Genomic DNA, 24792 nt, shown 5'->3' on the forward strand with positions numbered 1-24792 from the left:
GCTTGCCCTAATGAATGAGGTTGTCGCTAGTGGGATTCCTGTCCATTGGACTTCTAAGATAATCGAAATTCCAAGAACTATCTTACAAGGCCTGCTTGTTCTGCCAATGGGGGACAAATTCGTAACAAATATATGTAGGGTAGATGCTCCATTAGTCGCGCGGTTAAGTACAATGTAACTTCTTTTTTCTTGTTGATTGAGGTATATGCTTCAATTAATGCTTGTGAGGAAAAAATTCTCAAACACGAGGTATTTGTCACAAGGCAAGACAACTGCTTTCGTTGTACAAGAAGCTTTATAAAGAAAAAATGAATTTTCCGTTTCCTTTATATTGTACCAATAGTTGCGCTGATGTTCCCTTAATTAGGTTTGGTGTTCCTTTAATTGTGTTATTCCGTATACATTGCTATGTTGCTAGGTAAAAACATCGTAGCGCAACTATAGAAATGAGCACCTATAGTTGTGCGCTCCAACTGCGCCTATAGTTGTTTTAGATTTTAGAAAATCGACATTTTAGCAAATAATGCTTTAATTTTAAATGGTGTAGTCTAACTACCAACACTCCTAAGAACTTATTTTAAATAATGAACGTAATTGTTTTATTTAAAATCAACTACCCTAGTCTAATTATTTTATCAATTTAACTGCAATTTGATGTTTTGCAATCATACGTTTTAGTTCAAGTAAAAAAAAGTTATTTCTCCGATAGTACCCGGAACTAACTAGTACATTTAGGTTTTGAGTGCATGATTTTAAATTCATTGAACGATGGTAATGAGTTTGACTAATATTAAATTGCTTTCACTTTACAACATTTTCAGTGTGAAAAGTTTATCTAGGATAAAGAAATGCCTGTTTTTCACTTAGGTTGTTTGTCTTCTTGTCACGCGATCCACGTCCATTATAAGTAATTGAGCAGGAAAATAAGAAAATAGTTCAATCGTAAATTGTTGCTTTGGGCTAGAACTGATTAATGCCACATAGGCAGATTGTTTTTTAATAGCGGATTTAGATTTAATTTACTAAAGTTAATGTTCACTGACATTTCAAATATTGTTCTAGTCCAAGCACTATGCTATCATCTAAGCTATCAGTTATTTTAATATTCGATGTCTTCACAATAATTTTTAACTAGGTAGTACAATTCTCATGATAACCGAAGAGCTTCACGGTACTACTGATTCAGAAATAAAAAAGCAAGCTCACCACTAGAACATTATCAAAAGATGCTGAACTTTCTTGCAATGACTTTTCCTGCAAGATAAGCTTTTTTTTGTAAATTATTTTTATCAATTCATTAGACACATCTGCGCTTCACACAGATAAGCGATTCTTTTTTTATACATTTTTTTTGTGTCATTTCACAGAATCACGGCGTAAGATTACATAACACAGCTGGCCAATTAGTGGATAAAAATTTCCTAGTGGAAATGAGTGCCATTTGTGTTGGACATTTTCGTTTATCTGAACTCTATCAACACTAGTAGCAGCAGACAGCAGACAGCAATGAATCCGACTCAATACAGCCAGGATCCCAGCATCCACCAGCTTCGTCGGCCGGCAAATCCGGTCGGCAGAGCGAATCCGGTCGAATGGTTTACCTTTTGGTGGCTAAAGGAATTGTTCCGTACAGGCCTGAAGCGTCCCATCGAAGAGTCGGATATTTACGAGACGTTATCTTCGCATCAGAGCGAACAGCTATCCTACCAGTTCGAAAATTGCTGGAAGCACGAACTGAAGAAGGAGCAGCCAAGCTTTCTCCGAGTGATATGCGGTATCTTCGGTTGGACTATGGTTTCTCGGGGTTTGCTGTACACCACCGTGGACTCGTTTTCCAGGTATGATCTGGCACATCATTGCTAATGCATAAAGCACGCAGCGTTCGAAGTTCGATTGAATTTTCTAATAACCATTTCCGTTGTTCGTTTTGTCGGTAGAATTTTTCAACCGTTATGCCTTGGAGGATTGGTGTCCTACTTTGCACCCGGACAGACGGCCATTAGCCGGACGGAAGCGTACTATTATGCCACCGGGATTGTGCTGTGCTCGCTGGTGCCGGTCGTCATTTTTCATCATTTCATCCTCTACATTTACCAGATCGGAATGAAAATCCGTCTTGCGTGCTGTTCACTGCTCTACAAAAAGGTAAGCGCGCAACAGCAAGGGGGTGCGGCAGTCAATTTGCTGTTTACCGATAGACTAAAAAATTCAGAAACCTACTTAACGGGTGATGAATCAATTGTCGGCTTTAAAATTTTAAATTGATGGTTGTTTTGATACTATTTTTACAGCCGAATCTAGATCCTTTGTCGGGCAGTATCGAATTAGGTGTAAATTATTAAATGTCGGGGAATTTATGACATCGTTTCGCGCAGTGAACTAGGATGAGCCTTGTTGGGTACTGTTGCCAGGCAACCTGCCCTGAAAGTCGTAGCTTATAGTGTCAGCACAGGTGTCGGTGTCATCGGAATGTGATTGAATGAATAATATATCAATCCCACAGGAGGGTCGAAACGGCCGAAGACAAACGTGCGACAATTGTACTGAAACAATCGGCGGAATGTGGCTGACGGATAAGGGCATCGGCACAAGCGGGAACGGCTCGATAAATAAGTTAGCAAGGTCTCATACAGGCTTCGTTATTTCTTGCAGGCCCTGCGAATCACAAAGGCAGCCGGCACGGACGGTTTAACCGGACAAGTAATCAATTTAATGTCCAACGATGTTGCAAAATTCGACACAGCCGCAAGCTTTGTGCACGACACCTGGAAAGGACCAATCGAACTGGTGGTTTTTGGCTATCTGATCTATCGGCAGATTGGTCCAGCTGGTCTGATTGGAGTAGCATTCCTGTTGAGCTTTATTCCACTGCAGGGTAAGTAGGCTTGAATAGACAAACCAATCTTTACTTCGTTTTACTTCGTTTTTTGCAAACATAATTTTATGAATCCTAGAAAACGAACAACTGTTTTATTTTCGTTTCATTCCACATTCCACATTCCACAGCTTGGGTCGGCAAGAAGGCGGCCTCATTTCGGTTGAAAACGGCAATCCGAACGGACCGGCGGGTGCGCTTTATGAATGAAATCATCCAGGGCATTCAGGTGATTAAGATGTACGCCTGGGAGCACAGCTTCAGCCGTATGGTGGACTCGATTCGTCGCAAGGAGATCGCCGGCATCCGGGGTACGCTGTTTATACGAGCCGGACTGCTATCGTTCAATCTCGTATCGAGACTGTCGATTTTTCTGAGCCTCGTGGGTTACTGCTATTCGGGCAACGTGTTCACTGCCAAGCAGGTCTTCATCGTAACGTCCTACTTCAATTTGCTGTACAGCTCGATGTTACACTTTTGGCCCCTGTCGTTGACTTCCGTGGCCGAGGGGTTGATCTCGATACGACGCATACAGGAGTTTCTGCTGCTGCCGGAAAGGAAGATGCAGGAAATGTCGTCCGAACGGGCAGCCATTAATGGGCACTCGGTGGGAACCGGGGAGGAGAGCGAAATCAAGCTGATGGAAAACGCCAAAATGGCCAACGGCGACGGTGTGATAAAAAGTCTGCCGACAGGAAAGGTTCACAGCAAGCGGTTTGTCAACAAGAAAGGATTTGCCAGGAGGGGGATTTTTATGCGAGATGGTACGGCCAGCTGGACGAAGGCGGAATACGGAGAGCAGACGAATGGTAAGATTTAATATCCTTTATGTTGAAGGTGGTTGGATAAACTTTGTGTTAGTTGCAGGTATTCGAGGTATTAATCTGTCGGTTGAAAAATCGAAACTTTGTGCGATTGTTGGTCCGGTTGGTAGTGGGAAAACAACCCTGCTGCAGGTTTTGCTTGGTGAATTGGAACTGGATGATGGACGATTGGAAATTAGTGGCGACATCAGTTATGCCTCGCAAGAACCATGGTTATTTGAAGGTTCGGTAAGAAACAATATTGTGTTCATTGAAGATTTTAACGAGAAACGATATCGCGAAGTGGTGAAAGTGTGTGCATTGGAGAAAGATTTCCAGCTGCTTTCGCAAGGTGATGAAACTATCGTTGGTGAACGAGGAATAAGCTTAAGTGGTGGTCAGAGAGCTCGGATTAGCTTGGCCAGGGCGGTCTATAGAAAGGCTGACATTTACCTGCTAGACGATCCTTTGTCCGCCGTGGACACCCACGTAGGAAGCCATATTTTTGAACAATGTATACAAAATTATCTTAAGGTAAGTGCTGATAACTTAATTTCCTTATTTTCTCGCGAGTAGCTCGACTCTTCTAGACGAGCTTTAATTAAATGATGTACTGTAGAGTCTATGAAAAACGGATCGAATTTATAACGATAAAAAGTTTTCCCAATCCACTACCAGCGAATGGTATTATTTCCCGCTCCTTATCACCAGAGGGTAACTTTCATTCAATTAAGCTTTCCGAGTAGCGGTCCTTCCCTGCCATGCCACGTATATTCTAATGTATTAAAAAAAATTTACCACCGCCAACGTCGCGTGGATGATTGCAGGACAAGGTTTGCGTGTTGGTAACGCACCAGCTTCAGTACCTAAAGGACGTCGAGCACATTGTGCTAATGAATGCGGGACTGGCAGAAGCCCAGGGACCGTACCGCAGTCTGGAGGCGGCCAACACGTTTCCCATGCTGGCCGCCATAGAGCAAGAGTTGCTCGCACAGCAAGAAAGACAACTGGCGGACCTGGTGGATCCGGAGGGCGAACAGGAGCGGTTGCAGCTACGACAGGTAGGTAGGATTGTTAGTGGGTAGAAGTGGAAAAAATGAGTGAAAAAAATTCAAGGTGTTTCATCATTGATATAAAACGGTAGTAAATTATACTGTAACTGCAGCGCGGTTTTCCTGCCACAGTTTGCGTAGAATGGTGTCTTGCTTTGCTTGTGTTGACACTTATCATCCTGTGAAACTTTTTTAAATTGCCAAAGTAAAATTTTTTGGTAGCGAACTGAAATTATGTTTTTCGCTTATTCGTTGTTGTTATCGAATCGTTAGCGTCTACCTGCCATACATATACAACGAAGAAAGTTAAAACTTTTTTTTAAATATTGCAAAATATTTAATGCCATCTTGCTGTCAAATGAAAAAATACCGAAAATAAGATCTCTGACAGGACGTCATGCTTTCGTAGCAATGCACAGTGGTCAAATTTTGAAAAAACGCAGACATTAGCAATTGGGTAAAAAATGCGTAATTTTTCAAGGGTGTGTTTTCAGAGAAGAGTAATAATAAAATATAGTGTATCTTTCTGCACTGTTAGTATGACCGTGAATTAACCTACTAGGGTGTTACGAACCTTTGTTTTTTTAAATAAGGCCATTACAAATATTTAAAAAGAGTTTTTGTCCCTCCGGTGTTGGGCCACTGAAGGGGAGGGCGAAAAAAAACAGAACATTTTTTATTCGAGCAAAAAAAAATAAATTTTAAGCATTTTTACTTAAAGTTTAAACATGAAAACCAAATCTATTCTTGCTTTTAATAAATACGTTCCTATTTTTCATGCAAATATCTACGATCAAAAAGACAAAAACGAAAGAAATTTTTTTTGGCCGAGTTTCGGAAATTCCACTGTTTGAACCAGGCTTCATTCTCGTTTTTTTTTTTTTTGCTCAGTTGATGCTCATTTGACTGCAGCGCCTCAACTAAACAGAATTCGAAAAAGTAGTGTCAATTGAAGAGCTGATTATTATCTACATTATTGTTGAAGAAAGTACAGTTTTATCTTTTGTATTTACGGCGCTATGCGATTGCTACTCCGTTGGTAGCCAAATGAGCGCTCTTTTTGCTACCAACGGGGTAGCAGCACCATAGCGCCGTAAATGCAAAAGATAGAACTATACTTTCTTCGACAATAATGTAGATAATAATCAGCTCCACAATTGCTTTTCACACTGCATTTGGAATTCTGTTTTATTGAGGTGCTGCAGTCCAATGTGCATCTACTGAGCAAAAAACTGAAAATGAAGCCTTGTTTGAACTTCCATTTCTATTTCGTGCTAGAAGCGCTAACTCAACTCGTACACTCATTTTTCGAGTTTTTCAGGCTGTAGAGCCCACAGACAATTGATTTAAAAAAAATTTAACTCATATCCTGCAAATTATGGTGACAAAAACTTTAAAAATGATTTGCAATGGCCTACATTTAAAAAAGAAAGTTTTTCCTTCAAAAAGTTGCAGAACATATCAAAATAAACAATTTTGCTGAATATAGTAACTATCTAGCTCTTACCGGTTGCGAAATATAATGATGTGTTAAAAAGGAGCGCTTAGCAATCAATTATGCTTAATAACTTTGCACACGCTGTTTTACTTCTTTCGAGTGTTCTACAAAGTTATTTAGTATGCTAAAATACACATTTTCACTGTTTGTCGGTAGGACGCATTTTTAAGAAGTTATAAAATAAATGAAAAACAAATTTGCAATATTCAAATTTTTTTTGACAATTTCGGGCAGCTTCGCACAAACCAGACTTCCATTAGGTGAAAGTACTATATTTTATCTATAAAAAAAATATTTCCATTAGGAGCACTCTGAAATCTCATAAAAAAATAATTGAAAAATTTATGAATATTGCAATTTTTTTTTCATTTTAATTTTATAACTTATTAAATATGCGTCCTAGCGACAAACAGTCTTGAGTGAAAATGTGTATTTTAGCATACTGATGAATAACTTTGTAGAACACTCGAAAGCAGTAAGAAAATCATGTGCAATGTTATTGAGCATAATTAATTTTTAAGCGCTCCTTTTTAACACATCATTATATTTCTCAACCGGTAAGAGATAAATAGTTAATGTATTCAGCATATTTTAGTATGTTCTGCAACTTTTTGAAGAATTTTTTTTTGATATTTGTTTAAAAAAAACAAAAGTTCGTATCACTCTGGTGAATTCACGATCACCCTAATAGTACAGAAAGATGCGCTATATTTTATGATTAAACTTTTCTGAAGACACTACCCTTGAAAAATTACGCATTTTTACCCAATTGCTAATGTCCGCGTTTTTTCAAAATTTGACCACTATGCAATGGTTTGTATTCTCAGCAGAGATGCCACATTTTCTAAAAAATGTCTGGAACTGCTCGAAAACCGAAAAAATCGAGCCTTCTGGTTTTTCGAGTTTTCTGGTTTGAAAATAATCTGCGAAAATCTGCACTTTTTTTAGGAAGTCTGTGAAAGTTTAAAGAGCTTCGAACAAAAATCTGTACCAAAACAATAAAAGTCATAAAAACTGCAAATATCTGCAAATTTATAATGATCTGCAAGACCGTTCCAAAAATTTGGAATTTGCAGACAAATCTGCAAGTCTGGTATCCCTGATTCTCAGTCACTTCACTGGTCGACGGCTGGACTGCTCGATTGCTCAACTAGTTGACTAGACTGCTCGATTTGATTGCATGATTGGACAGATCGATTTGACTGCTTGACTGAACAGCTCGACTTAACTACTCGATTCGACTGGTTGACACATTTACTTGACTTACTATTCGACTCGACTGCTCGACTTAACAGCACGATTGAACTGCTCGACTGGACTGTTCGATTCGGCTGCTCGACTGGACTGCTTGACTGGACAGCATGATTCATCTGCTCGACTAGACTGCTGGACTCAACTATTCGATTCGACGCTCGACTCAACTGCTCGATTCAACTACCTGATTTCACTACTCGACTGGACTACTCGACTCAACTGCTCGAATGAACTGCTTGACTCAACTACTCGATTGGACTATTCGAATCAGTTGCTCGACTCAACTGCTCAACCCGATTGCTCGATTCAACTGCTCGACTAGACTACTCGATTGACTGCTCGACTCAACTGACAGTTTGATTCTACAGCTCGACTAGACTGCTCTACTTAGCCACTCCAGCCGCTCGACTCAACTGCTTGACTTAATTGTTTGATTCGACAGCTCGACTTAACTGCTCGACTGGACTATTCGACTGAACTGCTCGACTCAACTGTTCGACTTAACTGCTCGACTGAACCGCTTGGCCCGACTGCTCGAATCAACTTCTCGATTCAACTGCTCGACTAAACTACTCCATTCAACTGCTCGACTAGACTACCCGATTCAACTGCTCGACCAGACTACTCGATTCAGCTGCTCTACTGGACTACTCGACTTAACTGCTTGATTAAATTGCTCGATTAAACTGCTCGACTGGACTACTCGACTTGACTGCTCAACTCAGCTGCTCAACTGGACTACTCGACTCAACATTTCTTGTCGCGGTATTATATGGTCGGTGTTAAATCAGACCGGACCAAGTCGCAAAATTTTGAAAAATTAGTTAATGATAGCAAACGATCAAGAATTTTCTGAGCAACATTTTACTCTAATCAGACTACATAAATGTTGCATACAGCCAGAAGTTTTTATTCAGTCAAATAAAATCCAATACGACCATAAAAACTATATTGCAGTTTCCGACATCTTAGAGCTATATTATGCAATACAGTAATATTCCGATTTTGTCTACCCTCGCTTTTACCAGCTTTTTATCCCGCTTTTGTCAGTCTATTTATTTTGTTTAACTTTTGTGCTTTTTATAAAACTTTTCAGTCTGCTTGAAACTATTCTGATTCTCTGGGGAGGGTTTATGAATAAAATGATGTCTTCTTGCGAGTAATTTGGGATCCAAATTAGGGTATATTATAGTTAGAGTTCTATAGTTCCTAAACAAGCAAATATAGAGGTATACTATATTCATCAATGTTGTGTATTTTTACTATCTGTACAACTTTGTGAAACAGGACAAAGTTATACAACAACTACAAAAACAGCTAAAGTAGAAAAACTAATTTTAACGATTTTTCATTTATGAGAAATAGGATTTTTCTATCTTTGCTCAAGAGATAGAAGGTTACTGTCTTCAGCAAAATTTCTTGTAATAATATGCTGTAAAACTTTGGAGAACACATCAATGTGTTATATTGAAACTGAAGAAATAAATTTTTTATTACACTTTTAGGAAGATTAATCAAAATTTTAATTCTACTGGATGATAGAACTTTTAATTTTAAGAAACTCTTCCAAAGGTTCCATAAACCTAACACCAAGTTTTCCCGCTCAAAGCTAAGGCGCACCAAAAAAGGTTCTGAACCAGTGTGCTGTGCTCGGTTCATTAAGCTTTCGGTTGACTGATTGAGGGTTAAAATTTAATTTTTAGTAGAAGTCAAGGCGTCTTAAGTCTTGAATTTTGAAAAAATTTTCGAAGAAAAACTCCCGATTTGGTCAGTTTCCCCATTTTGGCAGCCCAAAATTCAACATGGGGCTGACAAAATCGGAACATTACTGTATAAGAACTCAAAGAACTAATACAAAGATTAAACATCTTTTCAAACACTGACCAATGGAATGTATCCGCAGTTTTTTGAATTCTGAACAGACATTTATATTTTCCGGATCGTAAGATTCGGGCTCACCTAGTAAGTTAATATTTTTGTACGAACCTGCACGACTAAATATATTTAAGTCATGATTAATGACGATGTTATAAGCTTTACGAAATTGACAGTCAATTTATTTATTACGCATGAAAATTTGCTCGAAGTGCTGCTATCCGAAGGAGGACGTAAATCCAACCACGTTTGTCAATGAGTAGTGATCGCCTTTTTAAAAAGCGATTGACATAAATCCGAGACAAATGAGTCAAAAGCAATTATCTCAGGGTGTTCCTTCTTCAGCCTACGGCAACGAGAATGTTAATTTTTGTTCTTTTCCGCCTGGCCTTAAAAATATTCACTTCAATCGTTTGAATTGATTTTCTGATACTTTGTAAACAAATCTAAAAGTCATTGACAAATCTGGAATTTATTGTTTAACATTTCGTTTATTATTGAAGACATGACGAAAATATATTTAACATTTCTAAATAACTTCAATTACGTAGTCGTGCTAACGTAAGAACTAGAATGACTCTTAAATGCCTTGGACACTTTACTTTGTAAGAACAAAAAGTAAAGTGTCCAAGGCATTTAAGAGTCATTTCTAAATAAACTAATTTCCACTACGAACAGCTGAAAAATACTGAAGCGGATATATAAATTGGTTTGTTAAATTCTCTAAATTACCAAAACGAATTACAAGAAACATAATGGAAGCAAAACATATCGCCCACCAGAGTGGCAAGCAGGATTCAGTAATTAACAAAGATAATTATGGCTCACTGAATCACCATTTAATGAATATTTAATGCTTGGAAACGAATGAATTTTCATGACAACCATTTGTAAGGACGCAAAACGACTAAAGGCCAAAGTCTGACCGTCATTTTCAGAAGCTTTAACGGGTCCGTTTGGGGAGCAGAAAAAAATCTCGGACTCAACAAAACGTATTCATTACACTTCACACATTTTCTTCCTCGTTACAGCCATTAATCAGAAACTGCGCCACCGTTCCGCGGTTCACCATTGACAAGTTTTATCAATCACCGGCCGCTCAGTCTTCGCCCGTCATACCGCCCGCTTACCGGATGGCGCACTCGAATCAATCCCTCTACCATCCGTCACCGTTCTCCTCCTGTAGTTTGGTTTTCGATGGCTTCGATGACGAGCAGGAAATGGCTGGACGCCAACGGCGCCCGAAAGTAAAGCGCCGAAAAGCTACCAGTTCCGGTTCGAAGCAACAGCAACAGCAACAACAACAACGGCAGCAGCAGGAAGAGTGCAACCACTTCGATGTGAAGGGAGAAGACACCGAAGGCGGTGACGACGGTGGCAACGGTGCCGGAGGTGTTAATAAGGAATCTCAAATTACCGGCACCGTTGGGTTTTCCGTCTACAAGAGCTATTTTGCGGCAGTCGAAAGTGTGCTGCTGCTCGGCCTGGTAGCGACTCTTTTCCTGCTGGCGCAGGGAACCATGAGCGGTATCGATTACTTCATTTCGCAGTGGTAAGTGCGTTACGTGCGGGAAAATCCAACGGGGGATATAAAGATAAATTGAAGCGAAGGAAATTGGGCGTTGATGATAGCGCAGAAAAATGATTACCCTTTCGGTGGGTTTCAGCGTACTGTCGGGATTACGATAAAATTAGAATTTTTGTTAGGTCTTGCTGATTGAGTTTGTCTATTGTGAGTTTTGCACGTGATAAAACTGCTTAGCAAGGGATTAAACAAACGCTTCGCCGACATACGGCGAAATCTATCCTTAAATGTCTGCACAAATAACGGATGTGATAATGGATTTATCTCCTGCAGGGTCAATCGAGAGGAGTTTCTCGGACGAAACGAAACTGGACCCGGCGTCGGTAACTCATCCTCGCCAGAGGTGCCCTCCAAGCTGGAAGGAACCATTTTTGCAGCCCTCACCCGTGAACAGTACCTGATGATTTACTCCGGAGCGATGGCAGTAATGTTGTGCCTATCACTTAATCGTTCGTTCTCGTTTTTCTACCTCTGTCTGCGGGCGTCAATTCGGCTGCACGACCAACTGTTTCGCGGAATAACCCGCGCCACGATGTACTTTTTCAACACAAACCCGTCCGGTAGAATTTTGAACCGATTTTCCCGTGATATCGGTTGCATTGACATATTCCTGCCGTCAGCAATGATGGATTGCATTTTGGTAGGATTGCAGACCGATGGGCCTAGTTCCGGTGCTTGAATAATAAACCTTATTTTTTACGCACAGTTTTTCGTGGAATTCACGGCCATTATCACTCTGGTTTCCATCGTCAACTATTGGCTGCTGCTACCGACGGCTGTGATGGGTATCATGTTTTACGGACTTCGCTACGTTTACACCAACACGGCTCGTAGCATAAAACGGGTGGAAGCTCTCAGTAAGTTTGTTTACTGCATCATCATTTCAACGCCAACTAAGTTAACACCTTCGCGTTTATTATTTTCGGTACACAAAAAAACAGCACGCAGCCCCATATTTTCGCACGCCAACGCATCCTTCCAGGGTCTGACCACCATCCGGGCATTTGGGGCGGAAAAAATTTTGGCCAACGAGTTCGACCAGCATCAGGATTTGAACACATCGGCTTGGTATCTATTTTTGGCAACCACCAGAGCTTTCGCCTTGTGGCTGGAATTGGTGTGCGTGCTGTACATTGCGGTCGTTACATTCAGTTTTCTGACGATGGAAAGCAGTAAGTATTCATTAGTTGGAAGCTTAACCTAGCGATTATCCTTTCTCCCAAAACGACATTTAGCAATGAGCGGCAATGTCGGACTCGCCATCACCCAGGTGTTCAATTTAATCTTCATGTGCCAATGGGGTATGCGTCAAACGGCTGAGCTAGAGAATCAGATGACGTCGGTGGAAAGGGTAGTAGAGTACGCGGAGGTGGAGCCAGAACCGCCGCTCGAAACCGTCGATCCATTAAAGAAACCTCTCCAGGATTGGCCGGCCGATGGTCGAATTAAATTCGAATACTTTTCACTTCGTTACGCGCATAACAGTGATCCAGTGTTGAAAGATTTGAATTTGGCGATTGAAGCGAAGGAAAAGATTGGCATAGTAGGACGAACGGGAGCTGGAAAGTCATCAATCATACAGGCACTGTTTCGTTTGGCCATCAATGAGGGATTGATCAAAGTGGATGGCATTGATATCGGTGGACTCGGGTTGCACGATTTGCGGAAGAGAATTTCCATCATTCCGCAGGATCCGGTCCTGTTCTCTGGCAGGGTGAGAGAGAACCTGGATCCATTCGGTCAGCACAAGGACGAGGAAATGTGGCGAGCCTTGGAACAAGTTGAACTGAAGCAGGCCGTTGAGCGTATGGACGGCGGTTTGGATGCAAAGATGTCCGATGGAGGATCGAACTTTAGCATGGGCCAACGGCAGTTGGTTTGTTTGGCGCGGGCGATTCTTCGGAACAACAAAATCCTGATACTGGATGAAGCCACTGCCAATGTTGATCCGGAGTAAGTTTACGAGCTTTTAAGTTAAATTTCTAATTTGACATTTTTCTTGATCGATAGGACGGACAAACTGATCCAACGGACAATTCGGGATCAGTTTAGCGGATGTACGGTGCTGACGATCGCACATCGACTGCATACTGTCATGGATAGCGATCGGGTGCTGGTGATGGATGCGGGCAGGGCCGTAGAATTTGGTCATCCACATGAACTATTACGACAATCCAAAGGATTCCTGCGAAGTCTGGTAAATCAGACGGGCGAAGCTACGGCTGCGCAGTTAACCGCTGTAGCGGAGAAAAACTTCCGCAAAAGATGCACTGCTGATAGCTAGACCTTAATATCGAATATCCACGAATAGCTACAAGTCCATACCAAAGAATGACAGACAGGGAACGTATCGTTTGATTTATAATCTTTCCATGTACTTAGATGATAGAGAGCTATTAGATGTAGATTTCGTAAGATACTCTGTACAAAGTGAGCAGTCCCAAAAATATTCCACTCTGCTTGATTGAAATTATGCACGCGCGTTCGGTAATAAAAGTTTTGTATTTCGGTCGGTTTACACTCTTAAAACTTTCCACCTGCAAATTAATTGAAACTACACAACAACTTTTCAAAGTGTGCAAACTCAAATTTCGTTTCGTAGTTCTAAAGCATTTTAAGAACATTTTGAGTTTCGTTTCAATCAATTTCCAGGTGAAAACATTTAGGAGTGTGTATCATTGTTACCGAACTGCTGGCACGTAAAACTGGATCGGGTCTTCTTTTACTACGTGATAATATGATAACGATAACACAGCTGATGTTTGCACTCGGCGTTCGCGAAAGGCAGCTGATTGCAACTTGAAGCTACATTTCCAATTTCAGCACAGCTGTTGTGGTTGATAGACTCAGTAAACACGAATAAAAAGCGAGTTGTCTTTTGGTAGATGTTTGCGAAAAAGTACTGGAGCGTGGTGCAGAAGCTTGGGTTCGCTTGTAGTGAATTGGGAAAGATGAATTAAGTGAGTGAAACAATGTTGATTGTGGGTTGAGTTGTTCCTAGAGATAAAATGGGAATCTTATAAGGAATTATTAGACATTCGTCGGTAAAGGAAGGTCCCTAAGGTGATTCTCAACAATAATGATCAATTGAATAATATTGCTTCGACACAGAATGACACAACAATGTCAAACGTAATTCGGAGTCCTGAAAACGACCAACTTCTGCATTCAGTAGGGTAACCAGTCTGTAGTTGTACATAATTTGGATTCAATCAACATAATTTGGTAAAATCAAATGGAAATGTTCAAATTATATACAGCTGCAGATATGGTCCAAAATAAACTGGTTACCCTATATCTCGGGTAGTCAAGCCGGAATCATTTTGACAAAGTTAAATTACCGTCCATTCGCAAGAAAAAGAAAACGCACGACATCTAGCACGTAATGCAACGCGCATGATTCTACATCCTCTCGGGTATTTTAGCTGTTTCAATTCATTTCGAGTAGAATATAGTTTCACTACGTCAAAACATGTTCCGTAGTTCCAAACAAAAATCAGATAATTCACGTTTCACCTCTACCGAGCACGATCTTTCATTAAGCAGGGATTGCAAAATCATGTTGACCAGTATAATTTCTCAGTTTAGAAAGCCGAAATTACGAATCCGTCAGCACGGTTCTGACAGTGTCAGTGTCAAATTCCACACACTTTGAAATCCGGTTTCAGCTTTACGGAATTCACCGCACCATCTACTCTACGCCCCTGTGCCTTGTTCATCCCACAAATCGGAAATGGACCTCAACAAGCCTGCATTCCGTTCAATGCATCCGTTTGCACAGGCGAATATCTTCAGCAAATACTTTTTCTGGTGAGTAGTTTCGTTCGACTTTGATCCGTTCACACACGGAGCGTGAGGATTTGTACAACGTGCATACAACAGAAGTTTTCACATCATTTTGCTTTTTCGGCTTCATATCCAATCCGTCTTTATACTTGAGTGTCACGAAAAAGTGCTTTTACCTATATAGCTGCTTTGTGCTTAAACTCTTCCCCGTAGGTGGCTTACCGGACTGCTTCGAACAGGATTGCGACGACAGATTGCCGTGGGGGATGTCTATCGGACGTTACCCGAACACCAAAGCGATCAAATCGGAAACCGATTTCAGCACCAATGGGAGCGACAACGGATGAATAGCTGCGAAACGGTACCGGATGCGGCAAACGGAGAAAGCAAAAACCCTTGGCAACTACTGAGGGTGCTGTTGAAAATCTACGGCACCGGAATGCTACTGTTCGGGGGAATTTATAGCTGCCTGGAGTCTAGCTGCAGGTAAGAAAACTGCTATTCTCTGAATTGGCTGTGGACTTTTTCAACAATCAAATTCTGCCAGAATGAGTTATCAATAATAGCGATATATCAAAGAGAGCCTTGAAAATCGCAAAAATATTGCCTCTCCCAAGGTGAATTTAAGTAGGTGAGCTTTGCCAGTTTGCAGGCGAAAATGTTCATATTCTGCAAACAAGAATATCATAACCTCATTTTCCATGGGTTTTTTCTATATAATTGGAACTGTTATGCGAGTAGCGTCAGTATAGGGTTATACAGGGCCCAATGTTTTTACGCTGGCTGCTGCTGAATGCATTAGCTCCAGCTGAATGTAACCATAAGGCTTACTTACAAACAGGGCTTCGTACAATATCATCCCTTTAGCGGAAAGATGCTCCGTTCGCCATATTTTAAGCAACATTAAAAATAGTGGCTTTAATTAGTGTCAAACGGGGCTGGTTTTCATTTCTATTGTGCGCACAATGCTTTCCCATTTCGTTTATATGTGTCGTAATGACAGGAGATATATAGAAGTTTCCGTAAGCATTCCCTTGTTAATACACATTCTAAAAATTAACCGACATTACGGCAAGCTTGGGAATTGTATTATAAAGACAACTAAAAAAACACAAGTAGGGTTCTGCTGTGTTTGTATTTTAATGTCGGGATTTTTTCAACACTAAAAGAGACATATTATGAAGTGCCCAATTCAGTTTGAAAACAACTTCTCTAGAAACTAAGACATTGATGACAATAAAGATTGGATTCCAAAAACTAATAGCGTCAAATTTCGAATCCTCCAACTAAAGTAAAACGTGTATCAAAAAAATGTAGTCTACAGAACAGACCTCATAATCCGTAGACAAGTATGTAGTGCGCTGCAGCGTTGTCAAATTTTGCTGAGGAAAAATCCGTAGTTTTATCACCGGAGAAAGGGTTCGTTTCAAAATCCAGAAGAAGCGAAATTTGATCAAGTTTTAGTTTAAATCGAAAACTAAACCGATATTTTTGCTTTGTTAGTATTGCTTGTTTGTTTAGCTGAATAGAGTTTCTAGAGTTTTATTAGTGTTTTTCTTAATTATGAAAAAATCAGTACGTTTTGATGGGGTCAGTCCCGGGTTCCGGCGTAGTGGTTAGCATGCATGCCTCTCACGCCGAAGACCCGGGTTCAAATCCCAACCCCGCAGAAGTCACGAATGACATAAGCTGTTAAAGTGACTATAATCTAACAAAAAAAAGTACGTTTTTGAATTAAACACGACTATAGTTATTGATAGTAAAGGCATACAGCAAAAGAGGACACACCACAATAGATCAAAGAACTGGTCGCAGTGGTCCAAGGTTCCCAACAAGAAAAAAAAAAAAGGTTATTGATCTTTCATCATTCACCTTTCATATATGTTTTACCGTATTTCACCTTTAATTTTTCTTCGTGTTCGGTGGTTCGTTCTTTTTGACATCTCCCTTTGTGGTATTTTTGCTCTTTTCTTGAATTTTTGGCTGCTTTTGATGTCTTCTTTTTGTTCTCGTTTTAAGTCTGCTTTATCACTCATTGTTGCTGTATTGCTGTCGTTTATCCGTCTCTTCATCGCCTTTATTGCATTTATTTTTAGTCTTTTCGTTGTCTCTGTCTTTTTTGTTCCTTTTGTCACTTTTGTGACGTTTCTTCGACGTCTTTCCATCGTATTTTTATCACCCTTTATATTTTGTTCTCTCGCCGCCTGTTTGTCGTCTTTTTGCTGCCTTTCCGTCGTTCTTATGTTATCTTTTCGATCATTTTTTTCAACGCGTATTTTTGTCGTTTTTATATGATCTTTTCGCTATTTTTACATCAAATTTTCGTCTTCTGTTAGTCATTTGTTGACCGTCGTTTTTAATCTTCGGTCACGTTTTTTCTACGGCGTTTTTGTCGTTTTTTGACACCATCGTGTATTGTTTTGTATATTTTACCGTTTTTGCTGACTTTTTGCCATTTTGTCGCTGTTTAGGAGTCTTTTCGGGGTCTTCATCGTATTTTTATGTTGTTTGCGTCGTCTGTTTCGTCGTTTTTTGTTAATTTTTGACATTTTTCGTCAAAATTTTAGCCAATTTTTAGACGTTTTTAATGCCTTTTTTGTTGCTGCATTGGAGTCTTTTCGTCGTCATTTTATCGACTTTTTTCATTGTCTTTTTGTCACCTTTTTGACGTCGTTTTGTTTGTTTATCTCGCTCATCTCGCTGTATTATTTCTGTCGTCTTTTCAGGGTCTTTTTGCCATTGTTTCGATGTATTTACGTCCTCTGTTCGTCATTTTTTGACGTTTGCTTTTGGCATGTTTGTTGCTTTTTTCGTCGGATTTTGCCGTTTTTATCATCTTTTTTCTTTCAACACCTCTTTGACACTTTTAAACGTCTTTTTGACGTTCTCTTTGACGTTTTTAGTCATATTTTGTCGCTGTTTGGCCTATGCCTTTTCGCCGTCTTTTTGACATCTTTCTGTAGTATTGGTCATTTTTTGTCGTGTTCTTTTCACATAGCTCTGCCTCTTTTCAGTCTCTCTCGTTTTGTTCCCGTCGTCTTTTTGCTATTTTTTGGTCACCCTTTCGTCGTCTATTTGTCGCTTATTTGCTTTATTATTGCGTTCTTTTGTCATGTTATTATTGTTTTTTCTTCGTATTCGTCTTCTTTTTGTCATCTGTTAGTCCTATTGTTATTATATTTCCATCGCAATTTCGTCATCTGTTCGAATTTTGCATGTTTTCGGTTTCTTTGTGTCTTTTATGGCAGTTTTACCCTTTTTTGTCGCCTTTTATGTTGTTTTCAAATCTTTTCGTCGTCTTATGTCGTCGTTTAATCAGTTTTTCGCCTTCGTCAGTTTTTCCCCATTTTTCGTCGTTCAAATGACGACAAAAATGATGTCTTTTTACTGCATTTTCGTCGTTCTTTTGTTGTCTTGCTTTAGTGTATTCGTCATCCTTTTGTCGTCTTTTTGTCGCTGTTTTGATATCTTCTCATCGTATTTTCATGTTTTTTCCAAACTATTATCGTCGTCTTTAACCGTATTTTCTTCAACCTTTTATCGTATTTGCCCTTTCGTCGCATTTTATTTTATTTTCTTCGATTTTAGACATCCTTTCATAGTTTTAAAATGTCTAAATCCGTAGAACTACGGATAAATCCGTAGATCCAGCATCAGTGGTGCGCGTGTGTACCCATTATATTCAAGGTGAGATATCTTGCACAAAAGATACTTTGCAACAATTCTAGTTGAATATCAATACAACTACCGTACTGATCGCCACCTGCTGCTGTTGCATCTTTTTTCGAAGCAGCTGGTGGAAAAGACTGTCAAAACATGGAGTGAACGAAAACAAGTCTGATACACGCCTCAATTCAGCATCCCGACCGGGCCCATTCCGATCAGAAACCATATCCATTTTTTCGCGTGCCTAATGGCAGCTAAATCCTTTGACGTCAGCACCAATACTTGCCTAGTGATTATGAAGTTTGTTGTCTGCAGCGATCTAAACAATGACAGAGCTAGCGTTGTAAAATAAGGTTATCGGTTATGAGCTGAAGTCCTATTAGCTGGAGTTGTAAATAAAAACAGCGGATTGGTAACACACCGTTATAATGTTGAACAAATTATCTTTACCTAAATTAAAATAAAAAATAAGTAAATGTCAGCTCTCGTGCATTATTCACAAATGATTTGTGACAAATCACGCATGACATTGTACGGAATTTGAAAAAGCGAGGTGTAGGTACTCAAAGCCTAAGTTAGAAGCTGTTGTAATTGCTTGTAAAAATACATGGTGTTGGGCAGCTTAGTGCAGATATTTCAGGGAGTGATAGAGGATCATATTTGACGAAAAAAATCCTTCTACGCATATGGCCAAATCTCAATCGATACAGAGTTATTAAACTTTTTTAGTTTTCGGTTCTGTTTACCTTAACGACAAGGTCGTCAGAGTCCGTTTATGGCAGTCAGCATGGCACCGAATATCACCCTTCCCTTCCCTTCTGCTCGAACTCATACATCACGCATAGCACACTAGATCAACGCGTGCGACGGACACGGTTAAACGCATATGCGTGTGGAACGGGCTGAACCGGGTAAAAATGCATCCTTTCTACACTACAGGTTCAAGAGCTGCTGCTAGCGAAAAAACCTAAGCGGCTTAAGTTTTACAAGATTATGCAAGCAAAAGTGGCAGTAAACCGTCAATTTATGAAAAACATTATTGTTGTTTTTCATACGTGTCAGAATGTGGTCATCGCACGCGTTAATCTAGTGTGCTATGCGTGGTGTATGAAATCTTGAAGTTTTCAGATACTAATTCAACACCCAAAACCATATGTTTAAAATGAAATTGTAACGAAACCAAAAGAGATAGATGTTTTACGTCAAAGAACGAATTGTAGAACGGTACTAGAGCTTTAAATAATTGATGAATAACAGCAATCAGTTTTATCACACATTTTTAGGATAAATTCGATAAAAATACCTTGAGAGAGAAACACTTATTTCAAAGCTTTTTGCTTCTAAAAAGTTACTAAATCTCATGAAGTAGGAGGTTTAATACCAACTTTCAGTATGAAATTTTCTCAGCTTTCGAATGAAAGTAACAGAATTGAGCTAGCTAGCATAGTTTTTGTTCCAGAGCTAATTTAAGGTAAACAGAATCGAAAACTAAAAATGTCCAATAACTCTGTAACGATTAAGATTTGGCCATATGCGTAAAAGGATTTTTTCGTCAAATATGATCCTACTTAACACCCTGTAGATTATTTATGATTGTACACTCAACAGTGTAAATATGTTCGACTCCCCTTGTATATAGGTTAAAAATCCCGTCTAGATCGAAAAGCACTTTTTTAATACTTGTTAAGCGGATTACAGCTGCCATATTAACCGATAAGTGCGCTATTATTGCTCTTCCAATAACATCGTCTGAAAGCACCCGGCGGTGTTAATCCGTTCATCGGTCGCTGACGGATGATAATTGAACAGCGAACAGAACGGTTATTTTTGTGTCATCGGAAAATAAAAATCGCTCAAATCCAGTCAATCCAGTGCTATCAAAACAGAAAAAGCAAATATATTTCCAAAGCCGCCCTCTCCTGATTCGCAATCCCATTCAAACAAGACCCCGTATAACCATACGCATACATTACGTATTCATTCCGTTCCGACGCAGAATCATCCAACCATTTCTACTGGGACAGTTGATCCTTTATTTCGATCAGCTCGCTGCTTCCGCAGGCACGTCCGCTCCTGGCGGCCGGAACCTAGCGACAACCGGTGGCAATGATGATGATGATGATGATGATGACAGACTGAGCGTGGCCTATCTGTATGCTGCGGGCATCGTACTGACCGTGCTGCTTCCGGCGGCTATTTTTCATCTCTATCAGCTGTTTCTGCTGCAGGTCGGGATGAAAATTCGAATCGGATGCTGTGCGCTCGTTTATCGAAAGGTAATTTAGGCGAAACCACAACCGCAAAATGACACCTTTTGATATTAAACTTTATTTTTGAAGGTATTGGAGATGAGTAGTGCCCAATCGACGGATGGCCTTAGCGGTCGGGTAATTAACCTGATGTCAAACGATGTGAGTCGATTCGATTATGCGGTCATTTTCTTCCACGATCTGTGGAAAGGTCCCGTGGAGCTGCTGATAGTGTCGGTATTGGTGTACCGGTTGATCGGGGTGTCTGGACTGGTTGGAATCGTGCTGCTGCTGTTGTTTATTCCTGGTCAAGCATGGTTGGGCAGAGGGGCAGCGAAGTATCGATTGCGGACGGCACTTGCCAGCGACGAACGGGTCAAGTTTACGAACGAGATCATTCAAGGGATACAGGTCATCAAGATGTACGTGTGGGAGAAACCCTTTGAGTTGATCGTTCGAAAACTGCGTCGGAAAGAAATAGGAGGACTTCGTGGAGCAGCCTTCATCAAAGGAGCGTTGTATGCGATGCGAATTATACCGAAGATTTCGATATTTCTGAGTTTGGTGGTGTATGTATTCACCGGGAACGCAATCACGGCGAAACTGGTCTACATGTTGATATCGTTCTTTAGTGTGATTCATCATTCGATGGTGGAGTTCTGGCCACTTGCGGTGACTTCGTGTGCCGAAGCTTGGGTGTCGTTGAAAAGAGTAGAGGAATTTCTCATGGAAAAGTCCGTGGTACGAGAGAATGGTGGAGACAAACTGAATTCGGCTGTCGGCACAATAGAGCTCCGAAACGTAAGCGCGGCATGGCCAAAATCGAGTTTCTCCCTTCGATCCCTCAATTGGACTGTGAACAATGGTCAAATGTGGACAATTATTGGTGAGGTTGGATCAGGAAAATCGTCATTGCTGAATCTTCTGATGGAGGAATTGACGCCTCAAGAAGGAAACCTATCGGTTGGTGGCACGATCAGCTACTGCTCACAGAAACCATGGGTATTCGAGGGGACGGTTCGAGAGAATATTCAATTTGTTGAAGCGTTCGATGAACTGCGATATAGGGAAGTTGTGAGAGTTTGTTCCCTTGAAAGAGACTTCCAGCTGTGGCCTAATGGTGATTTGACCGTGGTTGGCGAGCGGGGAGTTAGCTTAAGTGGAGGCCAAAAGGCTAGGGTAAATCTTGCTAGGGCAATCTACCGCAAAGCCGATGTCTATCTGTTGGACGATCCACTTTCGGCGGTGGATGCGCATGTAGGAAACTTCATCTACAAAGAGTGTATCGAGCGGTTCTTGGAAAAGACTACTCGTGTTTTAATTACCCATCAACTGCAATGTTTGAGAGGGTTGGACAACATAATTATAATGAAGGATGGGAGCGTTCAAAATCAAGGATCATACGAGTCGCTGCAAAATCATTTCTCCGAGCTGGGATTCGAGGGAGATTCGTTTGCCGAGATAGAGGTGAAGGAACCTAGCAAAGCCCTTTCAGACGAAGACACCTTCCAAGAGCCTCAGCAGCAAGATAAAGTTGAAGAAGCGCAAATGGATGGGAACGTAGGTGTTAATGTGTACTACAATTTCTTCAAATCAGTTCGTAATGGAATCTTCGTGACGTTCGTTGGACTGTTGCTGGTATTCTGGCAGGCTGCTTCAACCGGAACCGACTACTTTGTTTTCATTTGGTAATTTGTTGAATGATATTTGTTTAAACGAACTCTAATGAAATCTAATTCACATTTACACAGGGTCAATTGGGAAGAGAACTTCTCCCATCTAGCATCGGTTTGGACAACGGAAAAACATGTGTTCGTGTACACGGGATTAATCATATTAACCGTTGTTCTATCCCTCAACTCACTTGCATTCTTCGAGATGTGCTTGAGAGCTTCCTCAAATCTGCATTTCGCACTGTACCGAGGTATTTCGCTAGCACCTATGAAGTTTTTCAACACTAACTCCTCGGGTCGAATTATGAATCGCTTTTCCAAGGATATTGGTCTAATCGACTCTAGTCTGCCGGTGGTGTTGATCGATAGCTTGTACGTAAGTGTCATCTCCTGGAGAATGCAATGTCACTCCACAGCTCATTCAGTGTTTATTTAGTTTTTCCTAGAATTGGCAGGAATAATCGCCATCGTCTCACTCGCCAACTACTGGCTGCTGCTACCGACAGCCGTAATGGGTATCGTATTCTATGCGTTACGATTCGTGTTTCTCAGAACTGCTCGTAACGTCAAACGGGTAGAAGCAATCAGTGAGTTGTGAATGACTCAGAACAATCTATCAGAGATGCTAGCCGTCTTCTTTTTTTTTTCAATAATTTTACAGCACGCAGTCCTGTTTTCACACACACGAATGCCACCATCGAAGGTTTAATTACGATTCGAGCTTTCCAAGCGCAGAACCAACTGCTAGCCGCTTTCGATTCCAAGCAAGATTTCAACACTTCTGCTGCCTTCATGTTCGGTGCCATCACAAGAGGTTTCGCCTTCTGGCTGGATTTGATCTGCTGCCTGTACATTGCCGTAGTAATATTCAGTTTTTTGCTATTCGGAACAGGTAGTAAAACAGCTAATTTTTCGCTTTTAAAACTTAACTTCATTCTTCAAAGCTAGAAATTTTAAGCGGGAATGTCGGTCTAGTTGTTACCCAGGTGCTGAACCTAATCGGCATGTGCAACTGGGGATTACGTCAAACCGCCGAATTGGAAAACCAAATGACATCGGTAGAGCGAGTACTAGAGTATGCAGGACTGGAACCGGAGAAACAGATTACCGACGAGTTACTGCCGAACATACCAGAGAATTGGCCGCAACAAGCGAATATTTCCTTTCACAACGTGTCTTTACGATACACTGCCAGTGCCGAACAAGTTTTAAAGAATATTTCATTCGAAATTAAACCGAAGGTAAAACCACCCCCATTTAATCCGTACATCTTTATTTTCAACGAGATTTTCTCCTGTTTTTCGCATAAACTATGCAGGAACGAGTGGGAATCGTGGGTCGAACCGGGGCGGGTAAGTCATCAATAATTCAGGCGCTATTTCGACTGATACCAATTGACACCGAAGGAATACCGAAATCTACCGTACAGAGCCGGATCGAAATAGACCACCTGAGCACTGCCAGCGTTCCATTGGGCCGGCTCCGAAATGCCATTTCCATTATCCCCCAGGAACCGGTGATCTTCTCGGGTAGTTTACGTAGCAATTTGGACCCATCCGGATCGCTCGACGATGGTCGCATTTGGAAGGCGCTGGAAGAGGTAACCAGGCTAGTGATGAAACTTTTAGCAGGGTGTGTGTTTTAGACGGCTATTTAGAAGATGTCGAGTTGAAATATGCGAGGGACAGCCGACCGTTTTTTAAACGTTTATTTATTTATTTCGTCGCAGGTTGAATTGAAACATTTGGTGTCGAATGGTGCGGGCGGCTTGAACACCAAACTGGTCGAGGGAGGTGCGAATTTCAGTGTTGGTCAAAGGCAGTTGATTTGCCTCGCGAGAGCCATTCTTCGCGACAGTAGAGTACTCATAATGGACGAAGCAACTGCTAACGTTGATCCGGAGTAGGTGAAAGGTTTTCGGCGTTTTAAACCTAATCATTCGACCTGTTTTTTTTTCTTGTTTCTACAGAAATGATAAACTGATACAACGCACTATTCGGGAACGGTTTCGAGAATGTACCATCATCACGATCGCTCATCGACTCCATACCGTTATGGACAGTGACCGAATTCTGGTGATGGACGCCGGCCGAATGGCAGAATTTGACAGGCCCAAAAATTTACTAAACCAGCGAGATAGTTACTTTCGAAGGTTGTTTGACGAAAGCGGTATGGATGTGACGCGATACTGAGAGCATTTTAAGATTAAGGTGAACAAATGGATATATCTCAAAGGAGATTCCCAAGATTAACGTTATAACTACGAATAAATGTTAGTTTTTGAGCCGAAACTCAATTGCAACTGTTTGACTCCTTTAATATTGTAGAAAAAAAAGGCTAGGAATTATTTAAAAACGGAGTCTAAAATTTGAGTTTTTCGTCTATGCGGGTAATATGCCCCAGCCGCAGTTTAATACCTTTAACGTTTTTTTTCGAGTATTTTTGCAATTGATATGCCTACTCTATTTTGTAAAAA

The 24792-nt window shown here is 40.7% G+C and overlaps 3 protein-coding genes across 3 annotated transcripts in view; 2 read left to right on the top strand and 1 right to left on the bottom strand.

Moving 5' to 3' along the window:
* The window catches only part of LOC128745208 (uncharacterized), a 308635-nt gene extending 306531 nt beyond the window's left edge, over positions 1-2104 (bottom strand). Inside the window, exon 1 of the mRNA XM_053842229.1 lies at positions 2095-2104. The gene's annotated coding sequence lies outside the window, so the exon portion shown is untranslated. The remainder of the gene's footprint in view (positions 1-2094) is intronic.
* On the top strand, positions 1507-13449 carry LOC128735297 (probable multidrug resistance-associated protein lethal(2)03659). The gene is made up of 12 exons (XM_053829789.1): positions 1507-1838; positions 1938-2145; positions 2653-2875; positions 3007-3684; positions 3737-4212; positions 4506-4739; positions 10389-10909; positions 11216-11582; positions 11649-11799; positions 11884-12114; positions 12178-12895; positions 12953-13449. Exons 1-12 carry the CDS (start codon positions 1507-1509, stop codon positions 13224-13226), a joined length of 4413 nt encoding a protein of 1470 aa, XP_053685764.1. The 3' UTR covers positions 13227-13449.
* Positions 13450-14672: 1223 nt separating this feature from the next.
* On the top strand, positions 14673-24508 carry LOC128735307 (ATP-binding cassette sub-family C member 4-like). Its single transcript, XM_053829800.1, has 11 exons — positions 14673-14752; positions 14942-15214; positions 20391-20670; positions 20734-22331; positions 22395-22692; positions 22753-22903; positions 22978-23208; positions 23265-23557; positions 23635-23916; positions 24046-24218; positions 24286-24508. Exons 1-11 carry the CDS (start codon positions 14676-14678, stop codon positions 24506-24508), a joined length of 3879 nt encoding a protein of 1292 aa, XP_053685775.1. The 5' UTR covers positions 14673-14675.
* The last annotated feature ends 284 nt before the right edge of the window (positions 24509-24792 follow it).

Source organism: Sabethes cyaneus, chromosome 1 (assembly GCF_943734655.1).
Source record: "Sabethes cyaneus chromosome 1, idSabCyanKW18_F2, whole genome shotgun sequence".
NCBI classification, from domain to species: Eukaryota; Metazoa; Arthropoda; class Insecta; order Diptera; family Culicidae; genus Sabethes; species Sabethes cyaneus.

Bases quoted from the DNA above. Each gene is read 5' to 3' on its own strand.
- LOC128735297 (XM_053829789.1), top strand. From the start codon at position 1,507: ATGAATCCGACTCAATACAGCCAGGATCCCAGCATCCACCAGCTTCGT. The intron at 3,685-3,736 runs GTAAGATTTAAT...ACTTTGTGTTAG, and splicing joins ATACGGAGAGCAGACGAATG to TTGCAGGTATTCGAGGTATT. The intron at 12,115-12,177 runs GTAAGTATTCAT...AACGACATTTAG, and splicing joins TTTTCTGACGATGGAAAGCA to CAATGAGCGGCAATGTCGGA.
- LOC128735307 (XM_053829800.1), top strand. From the start codon at position 14,676: ATGGACCTCAACAAGCCTGCATTCCGTTCAATGCATCCGTTTGCACAG. The intron at 15,215-20,390 runs GTAAGAAAACTG...GTTCCGACGCAG, and splicing joins TGCCTGGAGTCTAGCTGCAG to AATCATCCAACCATTTCTAC. The intron at 24,219-24,285 runs GTAGGTGAAAGG...TTGTTTCTACAG, and splicing joins ACTGCTAACGTTGATCCGGA to AAATGATAAACTGATACAAC.